The sequence below is a fragment of the Camelus ferus genome, chromosome 17, assembly GCF_009834535.1.
Source record: "Camelus ferus isolate YT-003-E chromosome 17, BCGSAC_Cfer_1.0, whole genome shotgun sequence".
In the NCBI taxonomy this organism is placed as follows: domain Eukaryota; kingdom Metazoa; phylum Chordata; class Mammalia; order Artiodactyla; family Camelidae; genus Camelus; species Camelus ferus.
Genome location: NC_045712.1, coordinates 23,646,927 through 23,665,588, shown reverse-complemented (window position 1 = coordinate 23,665,588; position 18,662 = coordinate 23,646,927). Strand labels below are relative to the sequence as shown.

The following is an 18,662-nucleotide window of genomic DNA, read 5'->3' as shown; positions in this document are numbered from 1 at the left end:
CCATGTGCCCCAGGCGCTCTTCCGGCCCGTGGCCATGATGGTTCCAGATTATGCCATGATCGCTGAGATCTCCCTCTACTCCTTTGGCTTCAGTGAGGCCAATGTGCTGGCCAAGAAAATCACGACCACCTTCAAGCTGTCCTCAGAGCAGCTCAGTTCCCAGGTAAGGCCCTGCCCCAACCCAGTACTAGGGTCTAATAGCTGCTGCCTGCCCTCAGCGACCACAGGAGATAGGAATGACATCTCCATTTCTCAGCTGAGGACCCTGAGTTTCTAAGAAGCTAAGAGCCCGGCCAGGCTTATGCAGCACAGGGGAGCTGGAACAAAAGCTAGGAACATGGACTAGTTCAGGTGCCAGGGAAGGTCAACCAGTAAGAGACCAAGAAACACACAACCCAAGGCTGGGGAGCAAGTGTCCCAGGGTCTCATGGAACCAGAATGAGATAGCCAGCCCCCTCCCTCTGCCCACCCCGACACAAGCCTCCCAACACCAGGGTCTTCCCCTCAGCATGTGGAGCCCAGGTTCTAGGGGCCAGCACTGTCTGTACAGGCACCAGCACTGGTGGGTGAGCTTTCCTGTTTGACTCCAATCTCAGGCAGGCGCCCCCTTTGCAGTGGCAGAGATGAGCCCCAGCTCTGGGCCTACATGCTAACAGCTTAGTGTCTCTTTCTTAATGGTTCCAGAAAAAGTCCCTGGTATCACCCTAACAGGCGCTCTCTGGGTGACCTGCTCCTGCATGAATACCCATCACTGTGGCCTGGGGGACCATACTGCCTTTGGTCAAGTGCGGCCTGCTGCATCCCATGGGCTAGAGAAGCAATCTGTTACTGGGAAAAACAGCTTCTGTCCACCACAGTGCACTGTGGTTGCCAGCACCTCCACACACCCTCCTTTCTAACCATCCACTTTCAAAAATGCAACTTCATTAGAGCAACTATCCTCACATGGTTCTGGAAATGCACTCAACCCTTCCCAAGTGCTAGTGACCCAAAGCCAAACCCAGTCTCTTCATGTAGCTCCAAGTCCAAGATTTCTGGGAAATGTGCTTGTCTGTGGGTCAGATCCAGGTGTAGCTCTCAGGGTCTGGCAAAATGATAAGTTTAACCATCTCTAACACACCTGCTATATAATGGAGACCAATAGAACTGACAGCAAAGGCAGGAAAAGCTACAGTGATGTGACCAAAAGGGTAGATCTGGAGAGATGTGATGAACATCAGAAGGAAGCTCAATGACCATCGAGGCCAGCCTGTTTATGGCACAGATTGGAAATTCTTTCATTCCCTTTTTGAACAAAACTTGAGTGCCTCCCTACCCTTGGTGCTTTACGGGGACCACAGGGATTTAGCTGTGGTCAAGGCAGACTCCTCACCCTCAGAGTGAAGGTGAAGAGTGAAGCAGGGATGCAGGATAAGTTACCTGATAAAGGGAAAGGGCCTCTGAGGTGGTGGAATAGAAGGCGCCAGAGGAGTCAGAAGTGGGGCACCCAGCCCAGGCAGGGATGTGCGGGTAGGTGCATATGGCCTGCAAGGGAAGTGACACTTCTGCTATGAGCTAGGCGATGAGGCATGGCTAGGTGCCAGGTGGGAGGGAGAGTGTTGCAGTCAGAAGCCCCGTGAGACATAGTGCCCACCCATCCCTCCTCATGTATGGTGGTGACAGGATCACTATGACTTTGGGATGAGAGCTGTGAAGACCGTGATCTCGGCTGCCGGAAACCTCAAGCGAGAAAACCCCAGCATGAACGAGGTAAGCTGTGTCCAGAGAGGTGCCTGGGGAGGGAGGCTCCGGGGGGGTCCGGAGCAGCTGGAGGGGCATCTGACCTGGGCCTTGCTGCAGGAGCTGATTTGCCTCCGGGCCATCAGAGATGTGAATGTGCCCAAGTTCCTGCAGGAGGACCTCAAACTCTTCTCTGGGATCGTGTCTGATCTGTTCCCCACCATCAAGGAGGAGGAGACTGACTATGGCATCCTGGACAAGGCCATCCGCAAGGCCTGCGAGAAGAACAACCTCAAGGACGTGGACGGTGAGCCCCTGTCCTGCCCCGCAGTCCTGTGGGTGTCAGAGGAGGGCTGGGTCTGGTCTCCCTGGGGTTGCAGTCCAGCCTCAGGCTCCCTCATAGCCGGCCAGGTGCTGTGGGCTGGGGCTCTCTGCCAAGCAGTCCATGGGCAATGCAGGTGCCCGGCCCTGTTTCCACTGGGATCCTTCAGGTGAGGTAATCTAGGAAAAAACTCTTTTTCCCTCATTCTCACTCTCACAACACTTCTGACACTGGGTGTATGGTTTTCCTCCCCACATTCATTAATTCTCAGGCACAGCTGGGTGTCCTACTATTCAATTCAATCCTGACACTAATCGGAGTTAGCACAGACTCCACGGGTTAAGAGCTCAGTCCCACAAGACTGCTCCCACTTCAGACACCAGTTGCCAGTACTGGGTCCCCAGGTTACCCATAATTTCTGTCCCACTTGGGACAAATTAGAGGTCCCTGTGACCCTCTCCTCAGGCCTGATCATTTGCTAGGACAGCTCACAGAACTCAGGGAAACATGTACCTTTGCTGGTTTGTTATATAATAAAGGATGTGATCAAAGATACAGGTGGACAGCCAGATGAAGAGATACATAGAGCAAGGTCTGTCCCCGTAGGATTGGGGTGAGTCCCAGCAATCTGGAAGCTCACCAGTCTGGAAGATCTCCAAACCCCATAGTTGGGGGATTTTTTTTTTGGAGGACTCATGACGTAGACATGATCACTTATTATACTCCACTGCCAGACCCTCTCCTGTCTACGAAGAACAGGGGTAGGCCTGAAAGTTCCAAGCTTCTAATCATGATTCAGTCTTTCTGGTAAACAGCCCCCTCCTAGGAGTTCACCACCAAGAGTTGCCTCATTGGGCAACAAGATGTTCCTAACACTTGGGAAATTACACAGGAGCTCTGTGTTAGGAACCAGAGACTACATATTGAAAAGGATGGTTCTTCTGGCACCCCTGTCTACAAGGGTTTGAGGGGCTGTGTGTCAGGAACCAGAGACAGAGACAATACATGTATTGCTTATGATTTTGCAGTGGGGAAGCAGGTGCTGCCCTGCCCCCAGGCCTCTTGCTGTACCCCCTCCACCCTGAGTGAGGTGCAGTCACAGCTTGGACCACACCCTTACTCCTCCCTGACAGAGGATCTCCTCTGCCCCATCCTTACCTGCTTGGGGCAAGAATGGGGTTGGGTGTCAGGATTAGGGGAAGAGAGTGAGCTGTGGCCTGTCCACACCTCCTGCCCCGTCCCATCCCATCCCAGCCAATCTCCACCTCTTTTGGAGCGAGGGCTCCACCCACATGCAGAGCACACGGCTGCACCTGCAGAACTTGGTCACTTCCCTGTGGAGCCACAGGCCTGGTGTCGAGTTAGTGCTGTCAGATGACTGGGTGGAAGCTTTGGGGCTGAGGTTGATTTGGAGGCCTGTGACAGCTGACACCGAGCCAGCATCAGTGGATGTTAAGGAATAATAGTCACAGTGGAAATCATGGCCGGCCGTTAGCAAAGAATTCCTGCTCCGTGCCAGGCTCTGTGCTCAGGGCTTCATCTGTCTCTACCTCTTCTATGAGGTTGGTACTACTGCCATCCCCATTTTACAGACAAGAAAACTGAGCCTCAGGGAGTGAGATAACCCACCCGAGGTCACCCAGCAAGCTAGTGGCAGAGTCAAGACACAAGCTAGTGGCAGACTCCTCCTCTGACCTCCGCCCCTCTACCCCCCATGTCCCTCCAGGCTTCCTGACCAAGTGCATCCAGCTCTATGAGACCATGTTGGTGCGGCACGGCCTCATGCTCGTCGGGCCCACGGGCTCTGGCAAGAGTAATGTAAGCAGAGCCAAGCTGGGCAGCCCAGTGCCCAGACGGGGGGCCTGGGGACAGTGTGGCCTCAACAGGGGTCTTGGCCCCAACTTGTACCTGTAGAATTCCCCTCTAGAATCCCCCTCCTGCTCCCTGTGGCCCACAGCCTGCTCCAGCCCTCTCTCTGGGGAGCTAGGAGGCTCACTCTCCTCTGGCCTGTCTCCCCAGTGTTACAGGGTCCTGGCAGCTGCCATGACGTTGCTGAAAGGACAGCCATCCATCAGCGGCGGTGTGTACGAGGCCGTCAACTACTACGTGCTCAACCCCAAGTCCATCACGATGGGCCAGCTGTATGGGGAGTTTGATCTGCTTACCCATGAGTGGTGAGTGGTGCCCATGTTCCCAGACCTCTGCAGGCTGTGGGCCAGGACCTACCCGACCCCCCAGTCAAATGCCTGGGACTCTATCTACCACTTCCTCACTGCGTGACCCACTTCACCCCCCTGGGCCTTGCAAAGTGGGGATAAAGGAGAAAATGAACTTAACACATGGAGGGTTCCTAGGACAACATGCACATGCCAAGTGTTCAGTAAATGCTGACTGTTGTCATTGCCCCACCAGAAGCTGGTGGTCCTTGGGCCTCTGCCCCCGGGCTGAGGCCTGCGTTTCAGGAAGGGTGTGCTAAGCTGGGAGAAGGCAGCGGGGTAGAGGCCCTCCAAGCATCAGCATCTGTGGGTTTTCTCTGGGGCTATTCTGTCTCTCTAGAGAAGTCTCCAGTCTCCTGCTGGGGTGTCTGCTTGGTCCCAGTGTCCTGGGAACCCAGAAGGGAATGGGCACTTGAGAGGCGCAGTTAGCACCCGTCTTTCTGAATATGGGCTTGTCCTGCTTCCCCCATTTCTGGTGAAGGGCCTCACCCACACCCACTCAGGCTCTTGTGTGGGTAGGTGGGGGCCTGGGGAGCAGACTAGAAAAATGCCCCCCTACCCACCCCCTTCCCTGGCATTTGGTGCCTCTGAAGTCTGAGCCTTCCTGGGTTCTGTGGCAGAAACTAGATATGTCTCATGACCTGCTTTCTCTGCCAGGTCGTTTACCTCTTCTCTGTCTCTGCCTGTCTTCCAGGGCTGTGGGAACCTCCATTTCTGTGTTGTCTTCTCCCCCATCTTCCTTTTCTTTTAGGGATATTACTTTTCATCTTCCTTTAACTATATCTTTAGTGAGGAATCAGTAGGGAGAGAATATAACCACACGTTTTCAGTACATCATATTATGTAAGAAAGTCCCATTTTCCCTACTATAATTTTTAATTGAATGGAAGATATTGAAGAAGAAGAAAAAAAAAAAAAAGCAGAGCAGAGCCAGCCTGGATCCCTGGGAGCCAGCTGTACTTGCCACCCTGCCTCCCCTGTGCCTACAACGCTGTCCTCCCTGGTGGCTGCAGGACGGATGGGATCTTCTCCTCCCTGATCCGGGCGGGGGCCATCGCCTCCGACACCAACAAGAAATGGTACATGTTTGATGGGCCAGTGGACGCCGTCTGGATTGAGAACATGAACACGGTGCTGGACGACAACAAGAAGCTGTGCCTCAGCTCCGGGGAGATCATCAAGCTCACCGAGGTGTGTCCACCACTTCACTCACCCTGCTCCCCTCCACAGCTGCATGGGCCCAGAGGCTGCATCGTGCTGGCCACGCCTCATCACCCTTCCCTCTTGGGCCCACAACTCCATCTCAGGCATTCCCCGCGGCCCCCCCAGGAGCTGGCTCCCAGTGCCCTCTGGTCCCCAGGCTCCTGCACCTCGGGCATGACCTACTCAACTGCTCAGCTTCGCCCTTTCCACAGACCCCTTTTCTGTGATGGTCTGAACCCAAGACCCAGATGACCACCCCACTGCAGTTGATGCTGCCTCGTGCCTCCCAGGCCCATTTGCAGTCGTATCAGTCCAGTCTGAGTCAGGCATCCTGGCAGCATGCTTGGAGTCTGTGGGACAGGTGGTACATACCTGGCCGCAGGGACACCTGCCTGGTATGTAAAGGGCAGTTCTCAGAGAAGGAATGGTATTGCCTGTGGGTAAGAGCAACAAGTTTCTTGAGTCCTGAGAACACTTGGAAATCAGTGTGATCCTGTGTCCTTGTACACAGGTGTGGCGCTCTGGAGCACAGCACACAGCTTCTATCAGGTTTCCCCGGGGCTCCAGGGACCCCAAAATGCCCTGAACCCAGGCTGACCAAAGGGCTGCCAGGAATCTCCCGACTTTGATTCCTCCTCAGGGCTCCAGTGAAAGCCACATTATCAGCTAAGGGCCAAGGTTCTTTCATTCTCCCCACCTCAGCACTGCTTCTGGCCCATCACCTCCATGGCCTGCTCACTCTCGCAGGGTGGGCAACCCCTCCCCATGGCCCTGCAGCCCTTTCCCTGGCCCTGGGGGCTGGCATCCTGCCTACTCACGCAGTTCATCTTGGTGCCAGGCGATGACCATGATGTTTGAGGTGCAGGACCTGGCGGTGGCCTCCCCAGCCACAGTGTCCCGCTGTGGTATGGTGTACCTGGAGCCCAGCATCCTGGGACTCATGCCCTTTGTCGAGTGCTGGTTGAGGCGTCTCCCTGCCTTACTCAAGCCCTTTGAGGAACAGTTCAAGGCCCTCTTTGTTAGCTTCCTGGAGGTGAGTGAGGCCAAGGTGTGCCAGCCCCAGTGGAGCAGCAGGGCACTGTGGCCACCAACCTCCAGAGCTGGTGCCTATACCCTGCAGGCATCCATCGCTTTTGTCCGGTTGTCGGTGAAGGAGGCAATCACCTCAACCAATAGCAACCTGACCATGAGTCTCCTCAAACTGCTGGACTGCTTCTTCAAACCCTTTCTGGCCAAAGAGGTACGGTAGCAGGGCTCTGAGCAGTGGGCTGGGGCCCAGCTCCCTCCTGCCCCTCGTCTCTCTTCACCTGAGCAGCCTGAAGGCCCTGAATCCCAAGTCCAACTTCCTGGAAGAGAGAAGAATCAGTTCGGCTCACATGGGTCACGGGATGCCCAGTCCAATCTGCTGCAGATGCAAAACTGCAGCAAAGGCCTAGGGATGCTCCTTAGGCCACTCAGTTCTGTTCCTGCCTCTGTCCCCAGGGCCTCAAGAAATTACCTCCTGAAAAGCTGAGTCGCATCCCAGAGCTGATCGAGCCTTGGTTCATCTTCTCCCTAGTCTGGAGTGTGGGTGCCACGGGGGACGGCGCCAGCCGCATGGGCTTCAGCCACTGGCTCAGAATCAAGATGAGAATAGAGAATGTGAGAGGCGGCAGCACCTGGGGTTGGGCTTCAAGATCTAGGATGCGAGGGCTGAGTGCTGGGGCTGTCCCCCAGGCCCAGGCCCCCAGGCACAAGGAGCCACAGAAGCTCCCAGGCCTCACTGCCTGGTTTTCCTCCTGGCCTCACAGCTGACCTTGCTCTTCCCGGAGGAGGGGCTGGTGTTCGATTACAGGCTAGAGGACGGTGGCATCAGCAGCACCAATGACGATGAGGATGAAGATGAGGAGGGCAGACAGGTGACTGCAGGCCTGCCCCCAGGGACAGGACAGGGAGGGCCCCCCAGGGAGGTGGCTGTCCTCCTCGATGAGTAATGGCTACAGAGGGGACACATTGCTGGCCATAGGTCTCAGGCTGGGGTTATTTGCATCATCTCATGAATCCTCAAAGACCCACAGGCTAGTTGTTATTGTGCTCATTTCCCAGACAAGGATGTTGAGTCAGAATAGTCAGACCCACCTAGTCAGTACCAGAGCTGGACTTGAACCTGGGACTGGGTGATGTCAGAGTGCCTCCCTCCCCAGTCATAGGCAGTGTCTCCCCTATGTTGATACTGAGCCTGAGGATTAATCAACTTGGTCCTACTTAAAAGCCCCATTTCCTCAGGAGCCAGGCTCCCTCAGAGCAAGGAAGCAAGCCCCCACAGCCTGCCTCTGTGTCTCTGTCCCTCTCAGCCATTAAGGGGTCTGGGAGCCTTCCTTCATTCTGGAATCAGAAGCAGCTCAGCCCAGCCCAGGAGGAGGAGGGGGCAGAAAGGGGTCTATAGCGATGGTCACCGCACAAAATCTGCCAGGGTCTCATGGGGCATGTTTGAGTCTAAGCATCAGAACTGCCCCTAGTGGGACATGTTGGTTTGACCACAGTGAGCAACCCCATCTAGGGAGGAGTGCAAGTTGAGTCAGGGCTGTGGGTGAAGGGATTCTTGCAGTTGGGGATGATAGGGGAGACTGGACCAGGTGACCTCTCATCATCCAGGTGATGCCAGCACCCCTGGTTCTGGCCCCACACGCTTGGATAACCTCAGCTAAACAGCAAAGACTTTTTTATTCTGGATTGTCCAGTTTCCAGAGTACCTCCCTTGTGTAGAGACCCACCACTGGAAGCAGCTGGATGCAGGGAAGCCTTCACTTGGGCAGCTGTGTGCAGAGGGAGCCCCTCATTCCTGGTGGTTTGTTCTGGGAGTCCTCCAACCTGTGCGGAGATCGGGGCGTGGGACTTCCTACTTCTATCAGAAGCAGACCCTCACCTGGACTGTCTTGCTAAGGCCCAGCAGTGCAGCTCCTTGTCCTCCTGGGGCACTTGGCTGGGATGCAGGAATGGGGAGAGATTCCAGGCCCACCCCTGTGCCACCTCTGGTTCCAGGTTGCCTGGGTAAAGTGGATGGACTCCTCAGCTTCGTTCACCATGATGCCAGATACAAGCTACTGCGACATCATCGTGCCGACCATGGACACCGTGCAGATGTCCTACCTGCTGGACATGCTACTCACCAACCACAAGCCTGTGAGTGCCCCTGCCATGCCCTGCCTCGCCCCACACCGGGGCCTGGGTCAGGGAGTGGCTGGCCTCCCACACCAACAGGGCGGCAGCTCCTACTACGTGCAGGGCCCTGTGAGAGTGCTCTGACTCCGTGCCCAACCCCTGCTTCCCTAGGTGCTGTGCATTGGGCCAACGGGCACAGGAAAGACCCTCACCATCTCCAACAAGCTTCTCAAGAACCTGCCGCTGGAATATGTCAGCCACTTCCTCACCTTCTCTGCCCGCACTTCGGCCAACCAAACCCAGGACCTCATCGACAGCAAGCTGGACAAGAGGCAGGCACCCTCATTCCTTCCTGGGTCCCGATGTCCCCCACCCTGGCTCAGCCAGCTGCTGTCTCCCCTCCCCTCCCCTCTGCCTAGGGGTGGGCCCTAGGCTCCTTTGCAGACTGCTCTGGAGCCTTCTTCCATCAGGAATTCCTGCTGAGCTCTTCTGTGGGTGCTCACCCTCCCCGGGCTGGCCACTTGGGTGGGGCTTGCTATCCATCTGCCTGGAGGCCAGACACAAGGCGGCCAGGTGTGATGTCGTAGGTTGCTGAGAATGGGATAAGTTGCTGTTCAAGAGGTCCAGCAATTGGGAGGAGGCTGAAGTTAGTGAAGTTAGGGCTTCCCAGAGGCGGAGCTGCCATCCTTGGGATTCCCCTAGGACCTGGAGCCCATGGGTGCTGCGCTCACACGGCTCCACTCCACAGGCGGAAGGGTGTGTTCGGGCCGCCCCTGGGGCGTAACTTCATCTTCTTTATCGATGACCTGAACATGCCGGCCTTGGAGACATATGGCGCCCAGCCACCCATTGAGTTATTGCGCCAGTGGATGGACCATGGCGGCTGGTATGACCGCAAGATCATTGGTGCGTGCCAGCTGGCCTGGGCCAGCGGGGCGGGGCTGGGTGTGCTGGGCAGGGCTGGGCACCTCACCTGTCAGGCACAGGGCCTAGGCCCACAGGACTTGTAGAGGGTCCACAGAAATGTTTTAATTTCTTTTAAACTCAGGAGAAAGTGAACTTTTAGGTCAAAGAACATTTTAAATGTATAATATTAATATATTTGTCTATGTATCAATACTTCTTGTAAATAATCATTTTTAATATTTTTTTAATGGAGGAGGAGGCCCACAAAGGCAAAAGTGCCCAGGGCCCGCAGAAGTCTTCATGTAGCCCTGAGCAGGGCCTTCTGACTTCCTGCCCCCTCTTCAGGAGCCTTCAAGAACCTGGTGGACATCAACTTTGTCTGTGCCATGGGCCCCCCCGGCGGAGGCAGGAATGTCATCACCCCGCGGCTTACCCGCCACTTCAACTACCTGTCCTTTGCTGAGATGGACGAGGTCAGCAAGAAGCGCATCTTCTCCACCATCCTGGGAAGTTGGATGGGTGAGTACTGGGCGAGAGTTGGGGAAGCCGTGGACTAAGGCAGAAGCCGAGGCTGGGTAAGCTAACCAAGGACAGCGGGGCAGTGCTAAAAAGGGTGGAGTGGCTGGACCACTGACCTCAGCCATGGCTTCCCCCCTTACTTGGCTGTGTTACCTTTGGCCAATTCATGAACCTCTCTGAGCCTCAGTTTCTTCATCTGTAAAATGGTTGGTAATATGGATGCCCACCACCCATATATGTGAAGATTAAATAAGTAAGACATTGTATGTAGAGCATCTAGCATAAGGCCTGGCACTTGTAACTGCTAGATATATGATTTATACATATGTATACATATGCATTCACCCATGTAAGTACACATACATATGTCAAACGCTAGTGGAAGGGTGTGACTTTTGTAAATCAGGAAAAGCCACCAAGATAGAATGGACAGAGTGGCCCTGATCTTCCATGGGGCTTGAAGAAAAATCTGCCCCAGGATGCACCAGTCTACTTCCCACCTCACATATTCTCTGAACTTTGAACTCCACTTGGCACTATGCCAGGTAGTGGGCGCTGGGAGTCAGGCCTTCCTTCCTCTGACCTGGCCTGCCCTGCCCCCCAGGGCCTATAGGACTTGCCTACATGCCCAGCTTGGGAGTGAGGGTCTTGTGGCTCTGGGTAGGGGGTTGGTCAGTGGCTGCTCTGGGGCTGCCAGCTAGATGCAGCCAGCCAAGGTGGGTGGCAAGGTGTCCACCTAACTCTAAGCCCCATGTGTCTCCCTCAACCCTTTAGGTGGATTTCTTGGAGAAAAGAGTTACCGGGAGCCCGTATGTAAGTGCAGGTCCGGGTGGGGCTTGGGAGGGCCTGGGTTGGGTGAAGGCATGGGTTCCAGGGTGAGCCCTGGACTCCAGTTGGATGTGGCTGGGGCTGAGTCCCAGGGGCCACACTGAACCATCCTGAGGGGGCCTTGGGCCACTGCTAGAGCAAAGGTCACCCTGGCACCAACAGCCTTCATAGGCTCGTTCACCAGTTCATATGGCTGGTCAATCCTTCAGTGCCCGGTTAGTGTCCGGCCCATAGTAGATGCAAGATAAATGCCGGTTGAATGCATAAACAAAGGACTGACCAGCCATATAAACAGGTGAATGAGCCTTGAGTGCCCTTCTCACGAGGCCTCCCCAGCATTTATGTCAAACTCCCCAACCCTGGCTCTCCCCAAACCTCTCTCTATACATTTTCCATCCCCTGATCTGGTCAGAGTCTGTCTCTCCACAAGAATGTCAAGTTGTTGGGAGTAGGAGTGTGTGTGCTGGGACAGCCTGCTCTGCCCGGCTCCTCGAACAGTCCCTGTGTTCATGGATGAGCCCCATTCTGGGGCTAGTGAGCCCTCCTGCCCTTTCTTCCCTTTTTCCCTCTTCTTGGGGCTCCCTCTGCCCCAAATTCCCACTGACAGAATTTTGGTTCCCAGCAAAGAATTAGGTAGTTTTCAAAGCACAAGCAAATAGGTTATGTTAGTGGTGAAAATGGAAGGGGGTGATAAGCCCCCAAGGTCATGGCTGAGCCCCAGGCTTCCATGTCCATGGCCGTGCACTCCTGAAGCCCTTGTGGGCCGTGGGACTCTCCCTGCACGTGGCCCAGAGGGGACATTTCAGGTCTGGGACATGGCCCCATAGGGCGAGGCAGTAAAGGCCCCATCAGCACTGACCTTGTTAGTGTCACCAATTCCATGAATGTGTCCCAGTGCCCCAACACATGGACAGGCTATGTCAGTTATAAGGATGTAAAAGGGGGTAGCTCCATGCGAGAGATCCCTCACCCCATGGAGGATTTCAGGAAGATCTTGTAGGGGAGTAGCATCTGAGAGGGCTGCAGGGTTGGAGGATCCAAGCCTGCAGGCCGGGGAAGGGGCATCTGCGGACAGCACAGCTCTGGATCTGCAGGGACTGCACAGGGAGTTCTTCCCCATGTGACCCAGACCCATTCTTCTATTCCCACAGCTGGGGCCCCCAACATCGCCCACTTCACGGATCCCCTCGTAGAAGCCACCATCAAGGTGTACTCCACCATCACCTCCCAGCTTCTGCCTACCCCGGCCAAGTCCCACTACACCTTCAACCTGAGGGACCTCTCCAAGGTCTTCCAGGGCATGCTCATGGCTAACCCGGCCAAGGTTGAGGTGAGGACCTGGTGGGCCCCTTCCCCAGTGTCCAGCACTAGCCCTCACAGTCCTCCTCGGCCCCCAGTTTTAGGCCTTCCTGCCCAAACCCTCCCCAGCTATGATCTGGCCAGGCCCTAGGGCAGGGAGCAGAGCTGGAGACATGCCGTGGCAGGCGCCAAGCCCCCAGGAGCTCTGCCTTCATGCAGCTGAGTCCCATCTTGCAGATGAAATCCATGCCTAGAATGGTGGCTGTGATGTGGTCACACAAAAGCAGGAGCAAGGACAAGACAAGGGAGGGAAGGTTCCTGATGGAGGCCCTGGTTGTGAGAAGACTGGGGATAAGAGTGACTGGGATGCCTTCCAGGAACCAAAGGCACCAGGTGGGAGGAGCAGGAAGTGTAGCAGGAAGTGGAGTGTCAGGTGTGCTGGGTGAGTTGGGGCAGGCTCTGTGGGCTGCAGAGGGGCAGCATCCTGAAGATGTGAAGGGAGCCAGGGGGTGGGTGGGAGGCAGATTTGCACTTTGGGATGGGGAGTGGAAGGGACAGTGTGTGTGGAGTCCAGGGTCAAGGGGATAGGGTGAGCAGAACAGACTCCAGCCCTGGCCTTGCCCAGCTCTAGCCAAGGGAGTCGATTGAAGAGCTTGGGGGCTTCCTGAGGGTGGTCAAGTCACCCAGGGAGAGGCAGGGAAGCTGACATGGAGGTAGCAACAGAGACGGGGCTTTGGGAGTCAGGCGAGTGGGGCTTGCTGAATGGTTAGATGTGGAGATGTAAGGAGAATCAGGCATTCCTCCCAGGGTTGGGGTTTAGAGAGCTGTGAGGACCCTCAGAGGGGAGAAGTGATGACCAGCTAAAGGAGCCGGGTGCCTAGTAGGCACTTGGCCAGCTGGGCCTGGAGCTGAGGGTGGAGAGGCCCAGGCAGCAGCGTGTGGACTCCGCCATCCATTAGTCAGCAGACACATAGGGCTTTGGCCGAGTCTCGGTGGGGGAGTCAGGCCCAGGTCAGGGCCTCTGATGCTTTGAGAGGGGACTGAGGGTGTAGGGCCAAGGCGGCCACTGATGCTGGGTTGACCGCAGGACGAGGTGCAGCTGCTGCGCCTGTGGTACCATGAGAACTGCCGCGTGTTCCGTGATCGCCTGGTGAATGAGGAGGACCGCAGCTGGTTCGACAAGCTCCTGGAGAGCTACATGGAGCAGTGGGAGGTGGCCTTCGAAGAGGTCTGCCCCTTCCAGCCCATCCTCTACGGGGACTTCATGTCGCCAGGCTCCGATGTCAAGTCCTACGAGCTCATCACCAGTGAGAAGAAAGTAAGGGGGCCTGCTGGGGCCTTACCCCTAATTCCCTGGGACCTGGGCCCTCTGCAGCCACTGCTAAGAGACCACCATGCTAGTATTACTGGAGGGTCAGATGCTGATTTAGAAGGCCCGATCAGGGACTTCAGGCCAGCAATTTCCTTTCTGCGTCCCCGTTTCCTTGCCTGTTAAGTGGGTGCAGTAGGCCCTGCTTGGCCCTTTTCTGAGGACAAGTATGTGATTTGAGACAGGCTCTGTAAACAGGGACACACTCTATCCATTTGAGGGGCTACCATCCCACCCACAGAGTGGCAGCAGGACCCCTGGGGCCACGAGTCTTGAGTTAAGGTCCCAGGGTGGCAGGATTAGGCTGGAGTGGGTGGGCCTCCTGGTGGTTTCTCCCCACACACACATCCCTTCCTAGTTCCCAGGAGCTCCCATGGGGTTCCAGGTTGCTATATCCTGGTGAGCCCCAGAGAAAGCAGGTAAATCTCTGACCCTGACTCTCAGGCCTCTGTGTGTCTGACGAGTCAGGCCTCATTCGGGTGGACCTGGCTTCTTAAGGCCCACCACCCCTCTGCACAGAGAAACAGGGCTGGCTGTGGGAGGGGGTGTGCTCCCTGTTGGGGAGGGGCTTGTGCATGGGGACAGAGGGAGGACCCAGCTCTCCCCATTCTGCGGTCGCCCAGATGATGCAGGTGATCGAGGAGTACATGGAGGACTACAACCAGATCAACACAGCCAAGTTGAGGCTGGTCCTCTTCATGGACGCCATGAGCCACATCTGCCGCATCAGCCGCACCCTGCGCCAGGCACTGGGCAATGCGCTTCTGCTGGGCGTGGGCGGCAGCGGCCGCAGCTCCCTCACGCGGCTGGCCTCCCACATGTGAGGGCCCTCAGGCATGGTGGGCAGTGGGTAGCTGGTGTCAGACTGTCCATTCCATCCATATTCTGCCTTGAGGCAGACCCACCCAGCCATGGGCTTCTGGAAGTCCTGAGAGTGGAACCTGGGCTCCAAGGAGAGGCAGCAGCAGTGCCCTGTGGTCCTGTGGGGAGGAGTGGGGGGCCACAGGCATCCAAGAGGGCTTCCTGAAGGAGGTGGCCCTGGGTCTTCTTTCTGAATCAGAGCTGGGAGTGTGGAAGGGAAGGGTATTCCAGGCAGAGGAAGTATCCTCAGCAAAGGTCTGGAGGCAAGAGAGTAGGTTCAGGGCTGGGAGAGTCTGTAGTCTGCCCAAGATGGGAGCAAGATTCTGGATGGCTGGGGCGGGGCGTGGGCACCACCAGCCTCTCAGCCTTTGGCCTCCAGCTCTGGCACACCTCCACCCAAACACCTGTTTCCAGGGCCGAGTACGAGTGCTTCCAGATTGAGCTGTCCAAGAACTATGGCATGACTGAGTGGCGTGATGATATCAAGAAGGTCTTGCTCAAGGCTGGTCTGCACAGCCTGCCCATCACCTTCCTGTTCTCAGATACCCAGGTGCCACCACCATGGGCAGTGGGCAGGATCAGGGGTGGGCTGGATACAATGCACCCCAGTGTGGCATCCTGGAAAGTGGTCAGTTCTTCCTGCCCAGATCACTGTCAGTCAGAGTAGATCTTGGGAGGAATGGCTAGGACTTGGGGGAGGGGGCCAAACCCAGCCTGGCAGAGCTGGGGGCACATAGATCATTGTGATGCCCCAAGGGTAAAGAAGGCCCCTGGCACCATGGCTGACCACGTGCAGGACCACACTCACTGGTCAACGGTTTCCCACCTCCGGGACGGTGATGTTCAGAGTCTCTGCCGCAGGGCAGGCCTAGGGCGAGTGCTAGACCACAGCTGGTGAGTCACTTATTTGACCCTGGGCTTCTCTGAGTCTGAGGTGCATGGTCTGAGAATAGGGCTGCTGTGCAGGTCCAGTGAGACCACCATCATGGACCTTAACACCCAGGGGCCATCATCAAGACTCAGCTCCTCCATCCTTGTCTTTCATCAGATTAAGAATGAGTCTTTCCTGGAAGACATCAACAATGTCCTGAACTCAGGTGACATTCCCAACCTCTACACTTTGGATGAGCAGGACCAGATTGTCAACACCATGCGGCCCTACATCCAGGAACAGGGCCTGCAGCCCACCAAGGCCAACCTCATGGCTGCCTACACCAGGCACATACGCAGCAACATCCACGTGGTACTGTGCATGAGGTACAGGCAACTGTCACAGCCACACAGGGACAACGGGTTGGGCAGGGCTGCAGCTGGACCTGACGCCGGGGGAAGTGGCCTGGGCCCGGCCACCATGCCCTTGGGTCCAGGCTGCTGTGCTACTGTGTTCCAGCAGCCCTGGGTCCTGGTTCCTGGGGGTGTAAGTCAGGGTCTCGGGGCCTCATTTAGACCCCGATCCCCCAGCCCCATTGGAGAGGCCTTCCGAGCTCGCCTGAGGCAGTTCCCCTCCCTGGTCAACTGCTGCACCATCGATTGGTTTAATGAGTGGCCGGCAGAGGCCTTGGAGTCTGTGGCCACCACGTTCCTGAATGAGATCCCAGAGCTGGAAGCCTCCTCCAAAGTAACTGAAGGACTGGTAGGTCTCTCGGTGAGGAGCAAGCCTTTGAAGGGAACTGTTTAGGTTTGGGCTTGGGGTCCCCAGGGCCTGATTGAGAGTCCCAGGCCCAACACTGATGGTAAGTTTTTGGGCAGACAGCTTTACCTGTCTAAGCCTCAGTTTCCTCCTCTGTATAATGGGAGTGTCATAAGGTTGTCACAATGATGTAGGAGGCTGGGCATACAGTTACACAGTCACTGTTTATCTTATTCCCTGAGGGCTTTGTGGCAGCTGTCTTCAAAGACCCCCCTGATAAAACCCAGAGATCACAGATTGGAGGTGGGGGGCTAGATTTGTCTTGTCCAAGCTGAGAAAGTGATGGTCACATGAGGACCAATAGCTAGGGTGAGCCTATTTCTCCCTGGCTGTGCTGAGGCCTTGGGCCCTCCCTCCCCCCAGATCCATCCTCTGAGAGGGGCCCCACCTTAGGGCTTTCCAAAAGAGGCAGGTCATGGTGGCTGTGACAAGGGCACTGGGCCAAGGGCTGGGAGACACCTGGGTCCAAGTTCAAAGCCAACTCTGCCCTTGACAACTGTGTTTACTTGAACAAGCCCCTTGATTTCTCTGGGTTGTGGGATTTTTATCCACAGAATAAGTGACCTTGACCAGCAGGTCACAAGGATCACAGGAGAGAGTGAGTGTTAGGGGCATTGAGGTTCCTGCACATGGCTCCCTCCCCAGGACCAGGCTGCAGTGGCTTCAAGGGCATCATCTCTGCTGCGGGCTCTACAAGGCTGGCATCAGTGGTCTCCTTCCCCACAGATTCAAGTGTGTGTGTATATCCACCAATCGGTGGCCAAGAAGTGTGTCGAGTACCTGGCTGAGCTGGCCCGCCACAACTATGTGACCCCCAAGAGCTACCTGGAGCTGCTCAATATTTTCTCCATCCTCATCGGGCAGAAGAAACAGGAGCTGAAAACCGCCAAGAACCGCATGAAGAGTGGCCTTGACAAGGTGGCCCAGGGTGGGGACTTGTGGGCAGTGGCTAGTTGCCTGTGGTTCTGCCCACTCTGTCTCAGCCCTGGCCCTGGAGGTCCATCCTAGCCTTTCAATTGGCAGCCCACAGTGTTTAAATGTGTAGCTTCCTTCCTCGCCAAAAGAGCAAAAGCTGCAGGTCAAAGCAGGTCACCCCACAGATTTTCAAGGGACTTCCTTCCTCTGGGGTCCGCTGGGCAACCTGGGGGCCACTCAAGCTGCTGGCCACAGCCTCTCACTCATGAAACCCCCTCCAGGCCCAGCTCTCTCTCTGGTCCCCATTACATCTGATTTCCTCTCCCTGCCCCTCACTCCCCAGCTGCTACGCACTTCAGAGGATGTGGCCAAGATGCAGGAGGAGCTGGAGGTTGTGCGCCCCCTGCTGGAGGAGGCTGCCAAGGACACCACACTCACCATGGAGCAGATCAAGGTTGGGGGGTGCTCTGGGAGCCCTCTCCCTGATGGCTGGCTGCATCTGAGGATGCTTGACATCTCCACGCAATCACAGGATTGATAGCTGCCCGGCCTCTGCAGATTGCTTGGCGTCTTGATGCCCAGTTCCTTCATTCAGTCATGTGTTTATCCAACAAAAGCTTGCTCAGACTCTATCCTATGCCGGGCACTGTCCTGGGCAGGGGACATAGGGGTGAGCAAGACAGACAAGTCCAAACCCCAATAATCACAACATGGACCAGTGGCAGGGCTGTCACAGGCAGCCATGGAGAATCTGCCTGAGTCTCCCTCTGAGGTCCTCTGAGTCTACACGAGGGCCCCCACATTCTAGGGCCAGTCCCCACAGCTGTCGGCACAGGTTTGCATATTCTTGATGGCAGCTCTCTGGCAGAGGCTGTCACGTCCTGCTCTACAAAGTCAGGAGATATATTTGTATTGGGATTTTTCCATGTATTGGAAAAAATTCTATGTATTTTTATATGTATTGAGATTTTTCCAGCAGACAGAAAGAAAGAGTCTTGTGGGAGGACCCCCTTTGTCTATCTTGCATGGAGGTGCCCTGTGGGTTTAGGGGGTCCTGCCCGTGGGGCGGTTATGCTGAAGCATGTGAAACCCCTCCAAGCCCCATGCCAGGCCCATGGTGAGTACTTGGGATTGGAAGGGACTCCAGATCTCCCTGGCCTGTCACAGCCTAGAGGGCCCTCAGAGAATAGGGCATTCCAACCCTCATTCCCTTCCATCTGGGGAGACTGAGACACAAAGAGGAGACAGGGGAGGGGGACACACCTGACACTGGCCACCAGCTGGGCCCTCCCTGCCTCTGGTCCCCAGATGGACACAACCATTGCTGAGGAGACCCGGAATTCAGTGCAAGCAGAGGAGATCAAAGCAAATGAGAAGGCCAGGAAGGCACAAGCTATCGCCGACGATGCCCAGAAGGATCTAGATGAGGCTCTGCCAGCCCTGGACGCTGCCCTGGCCAGCCTGCGCAACCTCAACAAGAATGATGTGACTGAGGTGGGCAGCTGGGCATCTTCCAGGCTCCCCTTGGCATCCCTCCCTGGTGCCCTCTTGGGTCCTGATCTTTCCCTCTGCACATCCCTTGGGGGTCATGTGCCAAGAGGTGAGTGCAGAACTAGGGCTTGAACCCAACTGCCTGCCCTTACTTCCGTGTACCAGCCCCCAGGGCCTGGGCAG

At 56.1% G+C, this 18,662-nt stretch overlaps 1 protein-coding gene across 12 annotated transcripts in view; it reads left to right on the top strand.

The window, feature by feature from the left end:
* Window positions 1–18,662, top strand: part of DNAH1 (dynein axonemal heavy chain 1) — a 70,438-nt gene that overhangs the window by 39,402 nt on the left and 12,374 nt on the right. For 8 of the 12 annotated variants that reach the window (XR_004312143.1, XR_004312142.1, XM_032458346.1 and 5 more), the window contains 23 exons: window positions 14–163; window positions 1,663–1,749; window positions 1,840–2,026; window positions 3,768–3,859; window positions 4,061–4,215; window positions 5,271–5,448; window positions 6,299–6,493; window positions 6,581–6,700; window positions 6,943–7,101; window positions 7,251–7,358; window positions 8,482–8,622; window positions 8,773–8,933; window positions 9,350–9,507; window positions 9,853–10,026; window positions 10,801–10,839; window positions 12,006–12,184; window positions 13,241–13,471; window positions 14,146–14,342; window positions 14,798–14,933; window positions 15,432–16,016; window positions 16,800–16,991; window positions 17,332–17,442; window positions 18,297–18,482. Coding sequence is in view for 10 of the 12 variants with exons in the window: in XM_032458346.1 (XP_032314237.1) it covers window positions 14–163; window positions 1,663–1,749; window positions 1,840–2,026; window positions 3,768–3,859; window positions 4,061–4,215; window positions 5,271–5,448; window positions 6,299–6,493; window positions 6,581–6,700; window positions 6,943–7,101; window positions 7,251–7,358; window positions 8,482–8,622; window positions 8,773–8,933; window positions 9,350–9,507; window positions 9,853–10,026; window positions 10,801–10,839; window positions 12,006–12,184; window positions 13,241–13,471; window positions 14,146–14,342; window positions 14,798–14,933; window positions 15,432–16,016; window positions 16,800–16,991; window positions 17,332–17,442; window positions 18,297–18,482 (3,921 nt within the window). In the remaining 2 variants the exon portion in view is untranslated. The remainder of the gene's footprint in view (window positions 1–13; window positions 164–1,662; window positions 1,750–1,839; window positions 2,027–3,767; window positions 3,860–4,060; window positions 4,216–5,270; window positions 5,449–6,298; window positions 6,494–6,580; window positions 6,701–6,942; window positions 7,102–7,250; window positions 7,359–8,481; window positions 8,623–8,772; window positions 8,934–9,349; window positions 9,508–9,852; window positions 10,027–10,800; window positions 10,840–12,005; window positions 12,185–13,240; window positions 13,472–14,145; window positions 14,343–14,797; window positions 14,934–15,431; window positions 16,017–16,799; window positions 16,992–17,331; window positions 17,443–18,296; window positions 18,483–18,662) is intronic. The other 4 variants (XM_032458347.1, XM_032458345.1, XM_032458348.1 and 1 more) reach the window with 4 other exon arrangements.